General features: G+C 33.1%; 1 protein-coding gene and 1 non-coding gene across 3 annotated transcripts in view; one reads left to right on the forward strand and one right to left on the reverse strand.

The window, feature by feature from the left end:
* Window positions 1-6873: 6873 nt before the first annotated feature.
* Window positions 6874-19491, forward strand: part of LOC123306545 — a 32617-nt gene continuing 19999 nt past the window's right edge. The window contains exons 1-3 of one of the 2 annotated variants that reach the window (XM_044888587.1): window positions 6874-7073; window positions 16790-16941; window positions 18539-18714. In XM_044888587.1, the coding sequence (XP_044744522.1) occupies window positions 6998-7073; window positions 16790-16941; window positions 18539-18714 (404 nt within the window). In that variant the 5' untranslated portion in view covers window positions 6874-6997. The remainder of the gene's footprint in view (window positions 7074-16789; window positions 16942-18538; window positions 18715-19491) is intronic. The other variant, XM_044888588.1, reaches the window with a different exon arrangement.
* Trnaq-cug lies at window positions 8211-8282 on the reverse strand. The gene has a single exon. It is a non-coding gene; the product is annotated as a tRNA-Gln (tRNA).

Raw genomic sequence — 19491 nt, forward strand, 5'->3', positions numbered from 1 at the left:
CAAACAATTTTATAAACAATTCCTTCATCCTTCAAATGCACTTTGCTGCACAACCTTGAATTTGCAATGAAGAACTTGGTTTTGAATCGTTCGGAGTCGGACTATCCAAAAAAAGGAAATTGTTTAACAAGAACAAGAACATTCTTTACCAGTCTGGGCAGTCGGACATAACATTTTCTAGAAGCACGACAAGTAATGACACAAATAGGAAAATAATTTGAAGGCAGATCAATAACTGCAAAATTCATGCATGCAAATTCATATAATGTCTGATAAGCAAGGAGAACAAATTTTACTATTTTATGCGATTGCAGTGTAAAACAAGTTATAATTTTCAATTTTTCAAATGAGGTGTCTTGATAAAATTTAATGGTATACATTCTTCGTCGAGAAAAAAATAAGAGAACTTCATAAGAACCTATACATGTAATTCCCGGTTGGGCTCTATTTTCAATGTACAAGCTGTTTAAGTAATCTCAATGAAGAAGAGTTCATTTTAAATTTTGATCGAAGAAAATGAATGAAAATCAGTAAAAGTTGTACATTCGTCAGGTTCTTCATTTCTAATTCCGAAATTATTCGTTATGATTTGGGAAGATTTTTTTTCTTTTGTTCGCTTATTAAGTCATAATGCGACTAAGGCACATTACTTTCTTTTCATGATGAAACATATAAAAATATATCTTTTCAACATGAAAAGAAAGTAATATCGCAGAATTTCGCGATTTATGAATATTTTTGTAGTAATAAATGTTGAACTCAGCGCTCTGATTTGAACTATACAGGGTGGGCAAAATTCGTTGTCTACTGAGGGGATCTTAAGAACTATAGCAGCTAGAAGAAAACGGATAACATATTCTCGAGCTCTTTTTTCATGACTAATCCAAATATGGAAACAGAATCAGCCTATCATTTTTATATTTCGAGTACAGAAAAAATTTGAGATTTTGACGATTCCGAAAAGTTCTCACAACTTTTTTGTGCTTGAAGTTACAGTTCTGAAACTTGAACCTTCTTAGGCACTTTCATACGTAGAATCTACTGACAAAAGATTTTTTTTCCAATTCAAAGATAAAGATAATAACTTATTCAATAAAAGTTTGCATTTAAAAAAATTAAAGTTCACCTAAAGATTCGAAATTGAAAAATATTTTGAGCTCGTCAGTGTATTTCACGTAAAAAAATGCCTGTAGAAGGTTCAAGTTTCAGATTTGTAACTTCAAAGACAAAAAAGTTTGATAACTTTATGAAATTGTCAAACTCAAAAACGAAGCATCGCAGGAGGCTGCGGTTTTCAACATTCTTCCTTTCTCCGAAAAAGAGCTCGGAAATGTATCATTCGTTTGCTTCTAGCTGCTAAAGTTCTCGAGATCCTCTCAGTAGACAACGAATTTTGCCCACCCTGTACAACCGGGCCTTAATTGTTGTATCTGAGGGATGTAAAAATTTTCACTCGCTTTCCTCCATCAGTTTGACAATAACTGTTTTCAGGGACTTCAACCGTTCAAAGCATTTTCGGATATAGGTTCATAAGAAGTTTTCATCCTATTTTGCAACGAAGAATATAATATACAATTTTTCAACCCCCCTTCATCAACAATGATTCAATGATTGATGTCTGCACTGGGTCCTTCATTTTAAATTCGAAAAATTTCAACAAAGCTGATATGCTGGCATATTGCTTATGTTCCTTATTATATGTAAATAAGAAGGCACTGTTCCAGAAAGAATATCAACCTGTATATTTGAAATTGAAATGCCTCATAAATTCTAACTCTCTTTCAACTTTCCAAGTAATCTTCAGTTTTCCGTTGGTATCTCAAACTCAGGAACACATGTTTTTGGAAAGTCAATCTGATTTAAATTTAATTTTTTATTTGAAGTGCATGATTTTCTCTCTCCTAGGCATAGGGAGAGATGTTCATCTATCTTAATATCGTCGATACTTCCCCTAACAAAGTCCTATGCAATAAAATTCACCGACAATGCATTCATTGACTGGTCTGACTAGAGTAATAATATAGTAATCAAAAAGGTATAGCTATTAAGTATGTTATTCAATTTAATTTTCATTGCTGCCATAAGCTTTGAACGAGTAGTGAAAATGTATTTTTTATTGTTAATAAACTCCCGAAACACACGTGTGTAAGGTGTGTTTAAAAATCAGAATCAATACCTAATAATTGTATGATAACACTTTTATGGTTAGTGGTTCTGTGGAAATTTTATTAATCGCAATTCAATTCAATTCAATTCTTCATTCAAAATCATAACCAGTCTAATTTCTACTGGAGTGATTTTTACAAGGTGGACGATATACATGAAAGCGCAGATAATTTAATAGGTAATCTCACTGAAGTTATCGAGAAAAACACGCAAAAAATTTGAATCAAACACCACATGAAGAAGAGTAAAAAATTGATTAGGTACCTTTTAGGTTTAATGAAAGCTTTAAAAAAAGAGATGATTTATTCAAAAGGTACAAAAATAATCCAGAAAATTTGAATTGTAAAAGCGAGTTTATTCAATATAGAAATTTGCTTCAGTCTATTATAAGATAGCAAAGATAACAAATTTATTTCAAGAATAAATTCGTACAGGGCGGTGGTGATAGCAAGTCGTGAAATCCATGAACGAAAAGACAAGTATGGTAATTGGTATTCGCGATTCAAAAAATAATTTGTTCGAAAATCGAGCCTGAAATGGCTGACCTTTTTTTAATGAATTTTTCTCTTCGGTTGGACCGAAGTTAGCTGAAACCATACGTAAAACTAAAAATGATCCAATTAAACGATCTTCCTTTAAGGATTCTCTGTTTTTCCTACCTGCAACATACATAGAAATAAGAGAGATAATAATTAATTCATTAGGAGATTGATGGAAATTGATAGATTGAAATCGGAAACGCTTAAAAGAATAGTAGATCAGTGGCTTCACCCCTGGCATATCTTACAAAAAACATGATGCGGGGAAAAGTAGGTACCAAAATGGGTGTTATAACACCCCTATTCAAGATCGTACACCAAGAACTGTTATCAAATTATAGACTAATTACATTAATAAGTAATGTAACTAAGGTGTTTGAGAAAGCGTTGGTCTATACTTTTTGGTATTGTTCATATGAAAAATTCATTGGCCTTAGATGACAATAACTGTCCAATCTGAAAAAAGTTTGATTTACATTTCTTGAGTTGAGTTGAGAAAAAAACTTCATATGGACGTATGTCCTAAACGTCTTATCTTTTGAGATACAGAGGGTGGTAAAGTTTTCAAAAATGAATCATTTATTATCAATATGTATCTACAATACCACTTCAAATATTCCAATGAAGAGGCATTTTCCAATGTATCACTTTTTTTTTAATTTCCACCAGTGGCGTTGGTACGTAATTTGACCTACCTATTTTGGCAGACATTGATGGTACGCCACAGAGTTTTAATGAAATAAAAATTATTTTTGAAATTCCCAATCAATTATTATACCAAAATTGATCACTTGACTTTTGTAAATCCGATTCACGGTTTCCGCTTAAAAAATAAAAACCGTTTGTCCGCATGATCATAACAATATCCTTAATACATACATATGACAATATCACCATGCAGAGACATACGTAGATTTTATTTTTTAAGATGAAACCCGTGAGTCGGACTAAAAAAATTCAAAAGATCAAATTTGCTCATGTCAGTGGCGTACCACTGACTGTCTAAATAATACCACCCTGTACCTCAAGAGGTAAGACGTTTAGGACATATGTTCATATAAAGTTTTCTTCTTAAAATGGGCCCAAAAATCACCCCCATAAATATTGATATTCAATTAGGAGACACCCTGTATACAGGCTTCTTATAAGAAGCTTTAGTCATTATTTAATTTTTGTCTTCTGGATCCCCTAACCATCAATTCACCTGATTCGCCATAAGGTTATGTACAATATTATTTGTGGACCACCCTGTATTATATTTGAAAAATGCCTATCCCATAGAAAGAGACAAAGCTATGACCAAAGATTGTCACGACATTGCTGCCAAGAAGATATATCTGAAGGGACTGCTCAGTTGTCTAAGTATATACAGGGTGAGTCTTTGACTCGTACAAATATTTCAACAGTAGATCAAAACACTTTTTTCCTCTTCCATTTTTTCCGAATCGGCTCGGTTTAAAAGATACATTTTGTTGAAATATTATAAAAAAATATTTTTTTAAAGTTTTTAGTTCTATCTCACTAATATTTTATCGAATGAAATGAATAAATAATAAATTTTTTCTGTAGAAAAATTGTCACCACTCATTCGGGTTTCGCCGCAGAATGAGAGGGGGTCAAACTGTGGTACGTTGCCCCAGTAGGTCAAGCTATGTTACTGGAAATAGTTGCTTTCGTTGAACTGTGAATCAATATAAGGGATATCAAAATCTGATCTTTTGAACTCAGAAATATTCCCATTATTGAGAGCTTCTGATAGTAAACTAGAACGTGAACATTATCGATTTTCAATTAGTCTCCTATGCAATACTCCTTGCAATACTCCTCCATACAGGGTTGGAATGAAGCAAGGAACCAAGTAAATATGTTCGACTCGGGTCAGAGTCATATGAAATGGACGATACTAATAATAATGAAGTTCCAAAATTTCTCTTACTGTGTTTCTCTCGGAGTGCCAGATTGAGCTTGAATTTGTGGGCATATGGTTATTTAATTAAATGGGATCATAGCAAGCACTACTTAAACTTGTGGGTTTAATTTCTTCTGCACTCTATTACAGTGAGTGAGTATCGAACGCCTAAAATATCTGAATTATCTAACAAACGGATTGCACGATTTTTATATATTTTGGTGTGGTATGGTCAATGTTATGGTGATATTTACATTGTTGTCAGGTCTTTTCCTCTTCTTGGATGATAATGAACTTTGTTATAAAATTTACATTACGGAGATAATGTAAGTTCTAAATCTAAAATTCTTAATTCTTTTACTACCCAAATGTGCACATTACAGAGTATTTTGTAGAGAATTCAACGCTCTACAAAAAGGTTTGATGTCATTTTTCGATAAATGAATATCTTTACTGTACAGGGTGGGCCATCCATAACTTTCCACCCCGAATTTTGACCTTTGGGATGGAATAACGAAAAAACGCTCAGACAGGTTAAATTTTGTTGAAAGGAGAAAAAATAAGGATTTTCAAATGAGTTTGATATCACTACCCCTCTAGCCGCAACCCTTAGCAGCTCTCATTTTTGAATTGGGAAAAGGGGTCGAGCAGCACCTCGCAATTCAACTTTCTACATCAGTGTTTTTTTTTATCGTCTTAATATTATACAGAGTGACTCAGTATTCCATCAATAACTTTCACATGCCAAAACGCTCGGACGAGTCAAAAAAAAAAATTCGATATCACTACCCCTCTAGCCGCTACCATAACAGCAATAATTTCAATTTAAACGATAGCCCACGATTTACGACCTATTATCTCTATTCAAAAATAATTGATAGAGTGGTAGAGGCTAGAGGGGTAGTAATATCGAATTCATTTTTTGACCCGTCCGAGCGTTTTTTTCTATCTCAAAGATCCAAATTCGGCTTGTGAAAGTTATTGATGGAATACTGTGTCACTCTGTATAATAATAAAGCGATGACAAAAAATTATACTCATGCAGGAAATTGAATTGCCTTTCCAACAAGGTGCTGCTCGACCCCTTTTCCCTATTTAAAAATGAGAGCTGTTAGGTTAGGTTATTTGTCCCCCTTTCAACAAAATTTGACCTGTCTGAGGGTTTTTTCGTTATTCCATCATAAAGCTCAAAATTCGGGGTGGAAAGTTATTGATGGCCCACCCTGTATAATAGAAAATAATGGTTAACAGTGTTCTGAGGTCTTATTTATATTTTGTGAATTGTTTTGGTCTCATTTATTCTAAAAACATAATATTATGCCAATTCATTCAGAAAAACGGTTAAATTGAGGGTAAATTTAATTTTGACCTTGAATAACTTTCGACTTAGTCCATTTATCGAAAAATGACATAAGACCTTTTTTGTAGAGCGTTGAATTCCCTACAGAATATAGAAAGGATATTGTAATGCAATTTATCTTTCATAAGTTACAAAAATCAGAAGAAAAATTTTTTTCTCCTGTGTTATTATTCTTATGGAAAATCGAAAAGTGCGATGCGGACAACCTGAACATTACTATTGAGGGCTCATATTTTCAGAGGCCTATTTTGGTATTTAAACGAAACTTTTGAGCGTGGTTTTGAGAAAATATAATTTTTTTGTTTTTTTTTTAACGACCAAGTGCACATACCTCTGAAATGAAACAAACATTTAAGGATTATGCGAATTGAACCAGTTTCTTCAATTACAACTTTTCAAGGGCCGATTTCACCAAACTAAAATATTTTTGTTTTACTCTAGATAACTTTTTTGTATTTGATAAAAAAAAATACAATTAGTATCAGTAATTAAGGAAAATCACAATATCATTATATGATTACCTCAATAATTTCAACTTAATTTATTCTGGCGCGCCTGAATTTCAACCCTAATTTTCAAGTAACACTGTCCAAATGAACAATCCATAACTTTGCGAACACACTAATTTCTGAAGAAAACAGTAAAAGTGAAGAATACAGTAAAAGGTGATCTTCCTCAGAAAACTAATATTTGCTCTTATTTCGATTATTGAAACATCGCAGTTGCAAACCTCAACGTACAGCGCAGAATCTGTGAGACCATTTTTAAATTGTTTGAAATTGCCATGACAGCCCTACTGGAAGAAAGTATTTCCAATGAATACAATCAATTAATTGATATTAAGAATGTTTAATAAGTGAATGTCAAGAATAATTCCCTGTACTCTTAGTCTGACCCTGAAATGAAACTGACAACCGAACGTTTTGTTGATACCTTATAGTAATAATATTTATTAGATACCACGCTATTATAAAAGAATCTTGCAGTTCCCGATAATGCTTAATTAACTATCAAAACTACAAGATGCGGTTGAAGTGTTGTTTGTTCGTGGGATTTCTCAATTTTTTCTGTTTTTTTCTTGAAGCAACTGCTTCATCTTGTAAGTATCTAATTCAAAGATTTTTATTGAACTTAATGAAGCCTACATATTTTTCAAATATCTAGAATTTTAATGTTTACTGGTTGCGCGTTGCGCAAAATATGTCCAAGTTGAGATTCATTATTTGGATCATCAGAGTTGAATCATTTAAGTTAAAACTATGAGATAAGAAAAATTCTCATCAACAAAAATAATGGATTTAAGTGAAGGCGAGGACCATGATCTAAAAATTAATCATAATATTGAGCATATTTCTAAATAAAGGGATTTCAAATTTCAACTGAATTGGAATTTGACCTGAACTACATACTATATTTCATAATAATTTCTCGGATTGTGAAAACAGTGCTCTTATAGAATAGAAAATTGGGAGTGGAAAGTTGTGTTATGTTATTCACAAAAATATTTCAATCAATATTAAACTATGATAAATTGCTCCGAAACACAAAAATGTAATCAGTGTATAAAATTGAAGGAAATCAATCTAAAAAAACTCTACAGATTTCACTGTTTTGCTGTTTTCAAGGTTTCTTCTTGAAACTATTCCTTTCTATTTGTCACTATATCTAGTAATTGACTTCACACTCTGCTACAGTTTATATGAAAAGTTTTGTAAGCTGAACTGAGCGAGTTTCGAATCAGAAATCTTGAAGCGCCATACCTTGTTACGATATTGCAGTAAAAAGTATTTCCTTGTGAACATTTCAAGTTTCATGAGTGCAAATATTTTGTTCCCAATTTTTCTCGGATTTATTCCTTGAATATCAGTAGATTGGCCGAAAGATATAGAAATAATTTCGCCTTTTAACATGTCTGAATAATACTCCTCCTGCAAATGTTCCAATAACAAGATTTATACCGGTAAAGGACCAAAATACGCATTTTTCATCCTAACAAGAAACAAACATTTTTTTAGAATTCTTATTTAAGAACAGTCCGGTGCCAACATCTCACAAAAATTTCGCATATTTTGAATGTGGATTGATGGTTTGAATATAGGATGTGTCTAATTTTGGTAAACTCGCTGTTTAAACAAGTGGGCTCCACTACGTTTTCAGAACCTCATACATGTGAAAATCACGTTATATATTTATTTTATTATATTTATTTATTACGATCCAAATTTAAAAAAAAATCAGGTCCCACCGAGATTTGAACTCGGATCGCTGGATTCAGAGTCCAGAGTGCTAACCATTACACCATGGGACCTTGCGTGTGAGTGAGTTGAAGTTACTAGTATACCATATAGAAGTAATGAAAGGAGTCAAAATTAAAGATGTGGTCTACATACCCAAGATTCTTATTTTATTACAAAATTATAGATCTATTTCTAATTCAGACTATGTCTTATTTAAAAACTTGAATACTGAATCCCATTTCAGTTTCATATGAGAGTATAGAGTACCTATTCATCAAAAACGTGACCTATTATTATTTTGTTAAAAAATATTTGGGTGCATGTTTTAAACAGGGCGTTTAGTAAACATGCGGCAAAATTCAAATAGTTATTCCTTAGACTATTCTGAGAATATTCTATTTTTTGATGATTTCTGAAAAACAACAAATTTTTATTAGGAAAAAATGATATGGGAAAAAAGTGTTTGTTTTGATCTCAAGAATCTACTGTTGAAATATTTGTAGGAGTCAAGACTTACCCTTTATAGTTCGTTTGAGATACAGGATGTTTAATGTATTTATTAATCTTAAAACTTCAATCGCCACACTAGTTTTACCAATAGAATAGAAATATGTAGTTATATTGGGATGGCTGCTGAAAACTTCTTTGTTCGGTTGCCCAGGACAATTATGCATTAAATAGGAATATACATTAAAAGGGTTCATTAATGGAAAATTTTGTGCCTCATTATAAAAATTTCAGTCATTTAATGCATTGTATATTTCTAATGAAGTAGATCTGACGAAGGTTTTATCAAATAGATAACTTCTACGGTTTTTTTTTTCTGTAGAGAACAAATAAACTTGTTTTCGGACTTGATGCATGAAATATCAGAATAATTTACCGATAAGTAATCTCTCTGGAAGTAGTGAAATTGGGTTATCATCTCATCTCATATTTCTTGGTAATCACATCATCCCGGCTAGCAGCCCCTCTAAACCAGAATGACGGTAATCTGGGCTCAGCACAGTGAGGCTATGTACCCAATCTCAGTTAGGATCTTTGTCGTTGTATTTTTGGGGTCCCGAGGAACTGCAGGAGCCTTGGAAGAACCAATCCCCAAAAATAGTCTTTGACAAGTCAGGCGGTGTTCAACAATCACAAAGTAGCAACAAGATCACTTAACTATTCACAAAATTTACATCAAATTAATTTCAATTAATATCTTGGTCGTTGAGTTAAAATACTATTTTTGAATATTTCTACTTTTTGGAGCTCCAAAATGGGACGCGTGGAAAAGTACGCATCACGCCGTGACAACCATTTTGGAACTGAAATTGGGTTATATTTACTAAAGTATCTACGGTAGTAACTCTATTAGACGAATTCTACTCCCTAATGGGTGAAAAGAAATATGCATCCACATATGCATATAAGCCGCTATGCAGAGACAAAATGGGAAAAAGAGCCAAGCAATATTACTTCAGAAAAGAAAACTGCGTACCACAACAAATCTAGAGGTTGATTGAAGGAAATCGAGTGGAAAAATGACAAAGAACTAACCTGGAGAAGCCATATCGAGCAAGCCATGGACAAAACTTGAAAACTTTAGATTTTTGAGGTCAAAAGAAACACTTTTTTCCTTTACCATTTTTTCTGGTAGAAAGATATAGCCATTTTAAGTTTTCATAATGAGCTATGCCATCCCTGGAAAAGAGAAATTCCCTTCAGAATAACAATGCGTCATTGCTTAAGTAACAAGCTAAATCTTGGAACATAGATGGAATTGAATGGCCATTACCAGAGACTATGGCCATTACAGTAAAATACGAACTCTTTTGTTGTCGTCCACATAGAGCACACATTTGATACTTCTTTATCTTGCGCGACGCCATTGAAGCGACACTAAGGCTGTGGTGTTACATGGATAAATTTAAATACTTTCCTATTTTTTCGCATTGAAAATTGATGTGACAGCAATGTCCGAGTCAACTGTCCTAATTATTGTGATCGGCGACCAGTGACGAAAAGTAAAACGTTTCAAAACGTCAATTAGTTTTGAAAATGTCACTTTATTATGTCAGAATTGAAAAAAAAACTATATTCCGAAAATCCTTCCATATGATGAAATCGTTTGCGACATATAACTCAATATTAATGTCCAGTTTCATAACAAAATTTGTGTCCGAAGTTTCCTTTATAGTATTATTTTTACGACTGTTTTATAATCAAACTTAAAGTTCCTTTAATTTTAAAGCTTCCTTTAACCCTTCTAAGGGAAAATGTCACCGACGGTGATAACTTTTGCTTGACTTAAACTCAGATTAAAATTCAAAAAAACCGTTTTTAACATTGACATCCACTCTTTGTATATCAAGTGATGTATATAAGGAGGGTAGAGAAACCTCACAACACATCAGACACTCCATTTCAGCTCACGCTTATAATTTCACTCCTGGAAAAATCGAAAGAATACACCTTTATCGAGTGAATAAACTCTATAATTTGTTTATCCACTCAATGAACATTTATTTCTTTGGCTGATATCCAGAAGTTCTATTTTTAAAATTCAAAACTTTTTAAATTCCCAACTACACATTTGACGCTGTGAGTTCACGCTATTTTGAAAATAACCCCCTCTGAGGTGTTTCATCCCGGAAGGCGCTGAAGGCATCATTAGAGCCTCTTCCTACTTCCTACCTCATAGGTACCTCTGCAAATTTGCAACTAATAGACGCCCAAATAATAAGTTGGGGTATCATTAAAATGCGGAGGCTCCATCAAGAATTATACAGAGGAATAAGCCACAGCCTAAGAGGGCTGTGGATAGGCCATATAATACGCTACCTTTTATCTTCTTTACCCCCTTGTTCTTGTCCTGACGTGAAGGTCAACATGAAAAGTAGGTGGGATTTTTGTTCAGAGCAAGCAAATATTTCTACCCCGCAATTTGGAAATACTTACACAATTACAACCGGGGTTAGAAATACTGTTCGGTGTGCTGGAACACAAACCAAACCAACTGCTTGATTTGATTCACTCCAGAAGGGGGCCCTTTGTCTTATAGGTGAATCCCAAAGATTATAGAGTTAACTTGATAATCTTTGGATGAATCCTATATTAATAATAGGCGTTTGGTTCCTCTGTCGCATCGGCGCGCTGTGACTTCTTTCTTCATTAGATCAAAGATCAAAGATTATAATCTTTGCTACAGGATACTTCGATGCAACAAAATTATACCTATGCAGGAGAAACCAGCTTCGCGTAGGCCTACCACATACAATAAAACACATTCTCATGCATGAAGAAATCGCCAAAATTTGATATGGTAAGTACATAATAATATTAAGACTATGTATTTTTTCTATATCAAATTTGGCGATTTCTTCATGCATGAGAATGTGTTTCATTTTTTTAAACGTGAACGGTGCCTCGTACAGCAAAAAGTCAAGAGACCGAATTTGCTCCAAATAAATTAAGGATTTAAATAGTAATTTTTTATTGTCGGAGAAAAATTATTTTTTTATCTGAAAATATTCAGTCTCGCTGTAGTACGGGCGCCACTGGTAGAATAAAAAAGAAATGATATTATGCAAAAAGTGCTCCTTGACGCTCAAAACCTATTTCTCAAATTTCATAAAAATATTTCAAGCAGTGTGAGAGTTATTAATAAAAAACATTTTATTTTCTATAATTTTAACACTCCGTATCTCGGAGAGGAAACATTTCTCGACATATGTTTATAGGACAAACTAGGGCTTATTTTTGATGTAGAATACGTGGTTAAAATTTCTTGGTTACGATCTGGACCACCCTGTATATTAAACCCCTATCAAACTCTGTGAGCTGTTGAAAATTTTCTCGTTTTCTCACCCTACAGTCATGATGAATACATATAAATGTGAGCAGCTCGTCTCAACGTATTAATTGTACGACGATCAAATGAAAATTTTTGCTAGAAAACACAATTATTATCGCATAGATGCATACTATGTGAGAACGGACTATAACACAAAAACCACTCTCTGTCTGCATGGAAAACTGATCGTTTTTTATCTCGACTTAAACAAATATATTTCTAGAAATTCTGTCTCATAAATTCATGACTATTGTGTGTTCGAATTCTTTCATTTGGAACATTATTGAAATTACGAAATTTGATTTAATTCAGACGAGGATAACACCGGCTGAAATGAATAACAAATGATGTTACTGTTCGAATTGAACGAATTATTCATCATTCAGAGTGCCCACTGCCGTATTTATAAATAGGCTAATTAGTCTGCATCTTACATCGGAAAATTTTGGAAATTTATTCAAAATTAAGGTTTTTACTCATTATTCATATAAGATTTTCAATATTTTTCTACCTGACGATCAGATTGATCACCTATGCAGATAATCAACTTGCCTAAAGCTACTAGACACTTAGAAAAAATATTATTTCTACTTCTTAAAACACAGATCCGATCGAGTTGAGAACTAGTATATAATGTACCTACTTGGCTATAAGTGTGTCGTCTAAAGAAAAAATATTCTGAGATGTAAAATGCTTTTCAAAATTATATTATTTTTACATTTTTCAGTGGTACTATCGCCCCTTTTTCGCATAAGTACGTGTATCTGTTCAACTAACGACTATGAGTTTCATTTGAATTGAATCATTTTTTTAATGAACATGCCTATAACTATACAGGGTTATCCAGATCGGAATCAAGGAATTTTAACCATGTATTCTACATCAAAAATAAACCCTAGTTTGTCATATAAACATATGTAGAGAAATGTTTCCTCTCCGAGATACGGGGTGTTAAAATTATAGAAAAAAAAATGTTTTTATTAATAACTTTCACACTGCTTGAAATATTTTTATGGAATTTGAGAAATAGGTTTTGAGCGTCAAGGAGCACTTTTTGCATAATATTATTTCTTTTTTATTCTACCAGTGGCCTCCGTACTGCAGCGGGACTGAATATTTTCAGATGAAAAAATGATACGCCACTGGTTTTTCCGACAATAAAAATTACCATTTAAATCCTTATTTAATTTGGAACAAATTAGGTCTCTTGACTTTTTGCTGTGCGAGGCACTGTTTCCGGTTGAAAAAATAAAACACATCCTCATGCATGAAGAAATCGCCAAAATTTAATATAGCAAAAATAGTCTTATTATTATTATGTACCTACCATATCAAATTTTGGAGATTTCTTCATGCATGAGAATGTGTTTTATTTTTTTAACCGGAAACGGTGCCTCGTACTGCAAAAAGTCAAGAGACCGAATTTGCTCCAAATTAAATAGGGATTTAAATAGGAATTTTTATTTTCGGAGAAACCAGTGGCTTATCATTTTTTTATCTGAAATTATTCAATCTCGCTGCAGTACGGAGGCCACTGGTAGAATAAAAAAGAAATAATATTATGCAAAAAGTGCTCCTTGACGCTCAAAACCTATGTATTAAATTTCATAAAAATATTTCAAGCAGTGTAAAAGTTATTAATAAAAAACTTTTTTTTTCTATTATTTTAACACCCTGTATATCGGAGAGGAAACATTTCTCGACTTATGTTTATATGACAAACTAGGGCTTATTTTTGATGTAGAATACGTGGTTAAAATTTCTTGGTTACTATCTGGACCACCCTGTATACGTAAAACCATTGGATTCTTCATCACTAAGTGCAAGCCAATTGTTTGGGACAATTTAAGCATATGTCCTAGATGAGCCGAACAACAATGAAATATGAAATTTTTTCAATAACATGTAGATGTAAATACATTTTAGCGTATATGACCTATACAGGATGAGTCTTTGCCTAGTACATATATTTCAACATTAGATTCTTGAGGTCAAAAGAAACACTTCTTTTTTTACCATTTCTTCTGATTCGGCCTAGATAGAAAGACTTACTTGAAATATTGGAAATTTAGCTGACCTTCGCGCCTTCCCCCTATCTTGCATTTATTGATGCAGTTATAGGCACCTATGGACCCAATAAAAATCTTTCAGTGGTTATATGATAAGATGTAAACATCTCTTCAACATGAATAGCATGTTAGTTCTTTCCAATGAAAATAACATTCGAATAAAATTTACATAGAAAAGTGTTTATAAATTTTACGACTTGTTTTATTTGGAGTTTCAACTTTTGTAGTTTGTAGGTCTCACAGGAGCACAGGAGTACAAAAATTAACGAACTATTGGATGCATTATGAATCCTTTTGGACGTTTTCATGTAGAGTGGTAGAAGAATATTGCTGAAAGTGCTAAAAACAAAGATATTGGGATCGTGGAGTTTTTATTCCTTTTGCTGTTAATTTGAGTTAATAAACTTGAAATCTGCTCTAAAAACTTACCTATTAGTGACATAGGATATTTGATTGGCTGTGCATACAAATGAAATGTTTTCAAGTATACTTTTCGATTTCAAATCGTTTCCTCGGGATTGCTTACAATTTTTGTTTCTTTGTGAATATTTTCTTTATACTTCAATATTTAAATTTTGTTTCAAGATATTCAGTGTTCTAACATTTGAAAAATATTGGATGCATTCATGACTCATTATAAGGCCCGATTGCTCAGTTCCGGATTAAAGATAGATTAATTTTGATATTTTCATTCAATTCTGTCAGGTTAATCTACGACTCTAAAAGTTCTTTTAGAGTTCACTGATCTACGATCAACCTCGGCTAATCCTGAACTGAGCAAGCAGGCCTTGGGAAAATGGGGCAAAAATTACTTCGTTTTTTAAGTGATAGAAAACAAAGTGGTTTGTTGCTCTGATCATGAAATTCTGCACAAGCCTGAATCAAAACCTTACAGTAAACAGTTAATTTCAACTTAATACTGACATGAAGGGGGGGGGGGGGGCTTTTGAATTAAGACGCCCTTCTATGTACATTTTTCGGTTGAATAGATTAGTGTTGAAAATCTCTTGATAGGTATTACAATGTACTAGGTGGGAAAAATTGGTGATACCTGAACTAAAGGGTGATTCAAATTGCGCGGTTTTTTTTAAGAATAAATAGAATATAGATGGCGCATCGAATTCGTCTGGGTATTTCGACTTTTAAAAAGTACGATGTACGACATTTATAAAAATGACTTCGTACACGATGCAACAACGCGTTCAAATTGTTATATTATTTCATGGAAATCAGCGTTCTGTTAAAAGTGTTTTAGAAAATTACGTGAATTTTATGGTTTACATTATCGTCCATCTGAAAGCACTGTTGGTCGAATTATTAACAAATTTCAAGAGACCGGTTCGGTGATAATCGAATTTTTGTGGCCAGAATATTGATAAAGAGGACATTTGGTTTCAACACCTCACTTTGCAAATGACACAATTGATTTATTGAAACAATCATTTCCGTTGGACTTTTTTCTTTGGGGGTTATGTGAGAAGCCAGGTCTATAAAAATAATCCACAATCGATTCCTGAACTAAAGAATGAAATAATTCGTGTCATAAGTGAGTTAGAGCCTTAATTATGTCAAAATTTCATTGAAAATTTAAACAAAAGAGTAGACGTCTGTAGAGCTGCAAGAGGAGACCATTTTGCAGAAATTATTTTTCGTACATAAATGTCATATCTAATACTTCAATTAACAATAAACAGTTTTTGAAAACGATTGCAAATTATGTGTTTTATTTATTTTAAAAAAAAACCGCGTAATTTGAAACACCCTTTATAACTTTCTCAATCCAACGAGATAGAGGAAAATGCATGGCACATTACATAATGCCATCAACTGCATTCCACTGTCTTCTTTTGTTTTCGAGTTATAGGTCAAAATTAAAATTTAAGCTTTGGTCATTATCTCCGTTTCTGTTTTTGCTAGGATGCTGAAACGAAAACATTATATACCTACACACTTTTTGATCTAGTGGCGTACTATGATTTTGCTGAACTATAACATAAAGATGTGTTTTTTCTTATGAAAACAGTAATTTAAAATGACTCAGAAAGATTGAGAGCGATATATGATATACTTCTGGAACGGTAAAAAAATGGCGATTCTTTTTAAGTCATTTTAAACTACTGTTTTCATAAGAAAAAACTCAACTTTATGTTATAGCTCAGCAAATAAACCTGTAGGAAATAATCATAGTACTCCAGTGGGTTGCTAAGAAAAAGTGTCTGTATAATGTTTTCATTTCAACATCTTAGCACAAACAAAAACGGAGATAATGACCAAAGTTGAAATCGTCCAAATTTCAATTTTGGCCTATAACTCGATAACAAATAATACGTGTTTTTATCAATTCTTGCCCCAAAACTTAAGGCGAACGGTCTGTGTCAATCCCCCTGAGTATTTCAATGTCATATATACCCAATGAAATTCAATAAATTTCCCTATTCTTAAGCGCGCTCTGGCTAATATGTCAATAAAAAACAAAAATTGTTTTCACATTGCAGACGCCGCTCATCCACATATCCTCTTCAAATTAATCAACAACATGAATATGTATATGGCCATGAATGTTAATAGAAATGCTAACTTCTTCGGGGGCGGTTTCATTATCTCTTGAAACGTCCAATACTTTATATGTGATTGAAAATGGCAAATAAATCATTGTTTCATCATTTTGTAGTGTCCCAGGACTACGCACTTCTGCCAAAAATATTTTACTTGAATGATACCGAAGAATGCCCTGATGACAAATTTTATTGTAAGGTCGATATTAGGCTGAAGCCGAAGGATGAAGAAAATCCACCGAAAGTTTGGGAGTTAATCACGAAAGATGTAAGTAAATAATATTTACATAATATATCTGGACAAGTTCTCTTATGGGAACACTAAAAATGGTACCTAGCCGTACGGCTATACAAAAAATACCTAAAAACACTCGTTCACGTTTTTATTAATAACAATCTGAATTAAATAATTTATTCACCTATTCTGTAACTTTAAAATCAAATTGTTTTAAAGGAACTCGGTATGCACGAATTTTATATAACAAGTTTTTCTTTATCTGCAAAAATATACAGCTTGTCCCATTCATATTAAAAAAGTTATCTCTCACTGAACCGGAAGTGAATTACCAATCAGATTCTAATTCTTGTAGGAACTTGCCTGCAAAGCTACGGTTCCTTTTAAAGATATTTACCATCGAAATGAAAACGCTAAAAACATTCATTCATTTTAAAATACTCTCATTTTCTGGCCATAAAATTGAGGGTTGATGGGTTTCAGCGCATTCATTTCGAGTAATTCGTTGAAGAAATATTAGTTTCAATCCAGATTTATTGCCAACCCTATATATTTATCATGAAGGGTGATTCAATAGTGCTCGATCGATGGATTTTGGGCTAGTAGTAGTTCTTTTGCTTTCGAGTTATAGGTCAAAATTAAAATTTCATCCCTACTAACTACTGTTTTCAAAATAATACAAGCAAATATACCTGTTGGGAAAAATCATAGTACGCCACTGGATTGCTATCAAAAAAGTGTCTGTATAATGTTTTCACTTCACAATATACGCTCTACATAATACTATTGTCTTCCAATTGATGTATAGCTCACCCACTATTCCCTATGAAGAATTTGGGGGTGATAGCCCCTACACCTAGGGTTGAGGAGATTTCGGCTCACAATTTTGCTCAAAATATGTCCCCCTCCCTTTAAAAATTGAACTGGCTTTTTCTTTGAAAACATCCTTGTCGAGACATAATTAGCCTGGCAAGATTTCAAATTGTCACCTCCTATAACCACTTCAAGGAATCAATAAAAATTTGTAAATCATAGTATTCATGTAGAAGGATAAGTGATCTCTTCAATTGAGGTAAATCTAACCCCTTATTCCCAATTAAGAATTTAGGGGTGATAGCCCCTACACCTAGGGTTGAGGAGATTTCGGCTTACAATTCTACTCAAAATATGTCCCCCTCCGAATAAAAATTGACCTGTTTCGGCATTTTCTCTGAAAACATCCTTGTCGCGACATAATTGGTCTGCTAAGTTTTTAAATTGTCACCCTATATACACAGTTTGTTAACGCACCTGAATTATGTATTTTGAACGCTGGCTCTCCGGCTTATACTTTTCATAATTTTACAAGATTTGGAATAAAAATTCACGCTCAAAAAAATTTCTCACACAAAAAAAAAGACTTTACATACTTAAGCCAGTCTATATAGGGTTACCTTTTGTCAGAAATTTTCCTATATTGAATTGATGTGAATGAAAATCCATAATTGAACTTTAAACAGTTCATATGATTGATTTATATTATGTGTAAATTATAAACATAATCTTTTTTTAGTTCAGAAATGTTCCCCTTTATATTTTCAGTAGTGTACTGTTTGATCTTTGCATAAATGAATTAATGACTTACTTTCAGTCCATGTACAGAAGAGACCATGTATTCAGAGGATTTTGCATTGGGGAGAAAAGCATTGAGCAGAAACTGGAGGAAGAACTACATGAATATAATCTAACAGGAAATATAATTGAATCGTATTGCGAACGAAAAAAAACGTTTTACGCAGAGATGGAACTCGTCGATTTAATCATTATGTAAGTACAAAATTTATTTTGCTATCAAGATGTACGATGCGATGTAACGAATTGACCTAATAAAATTATTTTTTGTGTGAATCTAAAATACAGACTTAATACTTAAGGGGAAGTAATATAGGTACCTCAAGAATATCAATTCAAAAACGGCATTCACTAGTTCCTAATTTACGCTTTCAATTTCTTACGTGAAGCCTTGATTTTTTTTTAATTGAAGTTAAAGGACGTCGTGATGTCACCCCGTCTCTTTTTTTTTCCAATTGACCCATTGCCATTAGGTGCTTCCTGAGGCGTCCTGTAAGGAATCCAGTGAGGAGGTGTATTTTCTCAATATTAAGATTTCGAAGAAAATTTTTGGAATGTTTCCACCTAGGAAGATTTCTCTAGAACCTTAGGTGTTTCCCTTTCGGTTTTTTCCTTCTCCTAAAACTCTTTTACTAAAGGTTGCTCCACCTATGTCACAAAAAGGTACTGGGACAATGAAAGGAGTTGTGTCCTTTTCCTGGAAAGTATATTAGCCTTCTCATTTCTTGTGATTCCCGGAAACCCAGACTGAGCAGACCTTGTTATTCTCATCTAATTTGTTGAGTTTTCTTCTTAGAATCGATGGTATGAAAGCTCAGAGCTTAGATCTTAGCTGGCACCCCCAAATGCGAATTTTGAAACAAATGTCAGGGACGTTTGTCCATCGTAGGTCCATGTTTGTGCACCCTTTTTTTCAATTGTCCAGTTTTAGAGATATCGGTTTTCGGTTCATTTTCTGAGCCCCCCAAATCG

Source organism: Coccinella septempunctata, chromosome 2, assembly GCF_907165205.1.
Source record: "Coccinella septempunctata chromosome 2, icCocSept1.1, whole genome shotgun sequence".
Classification (NCBI taxonomy): Eukaryota; Metazoa; Arthropoda; class Insecta; order Coleoptera; family Coccinellidae; genus Coccinella; species Coccinella septempunctata.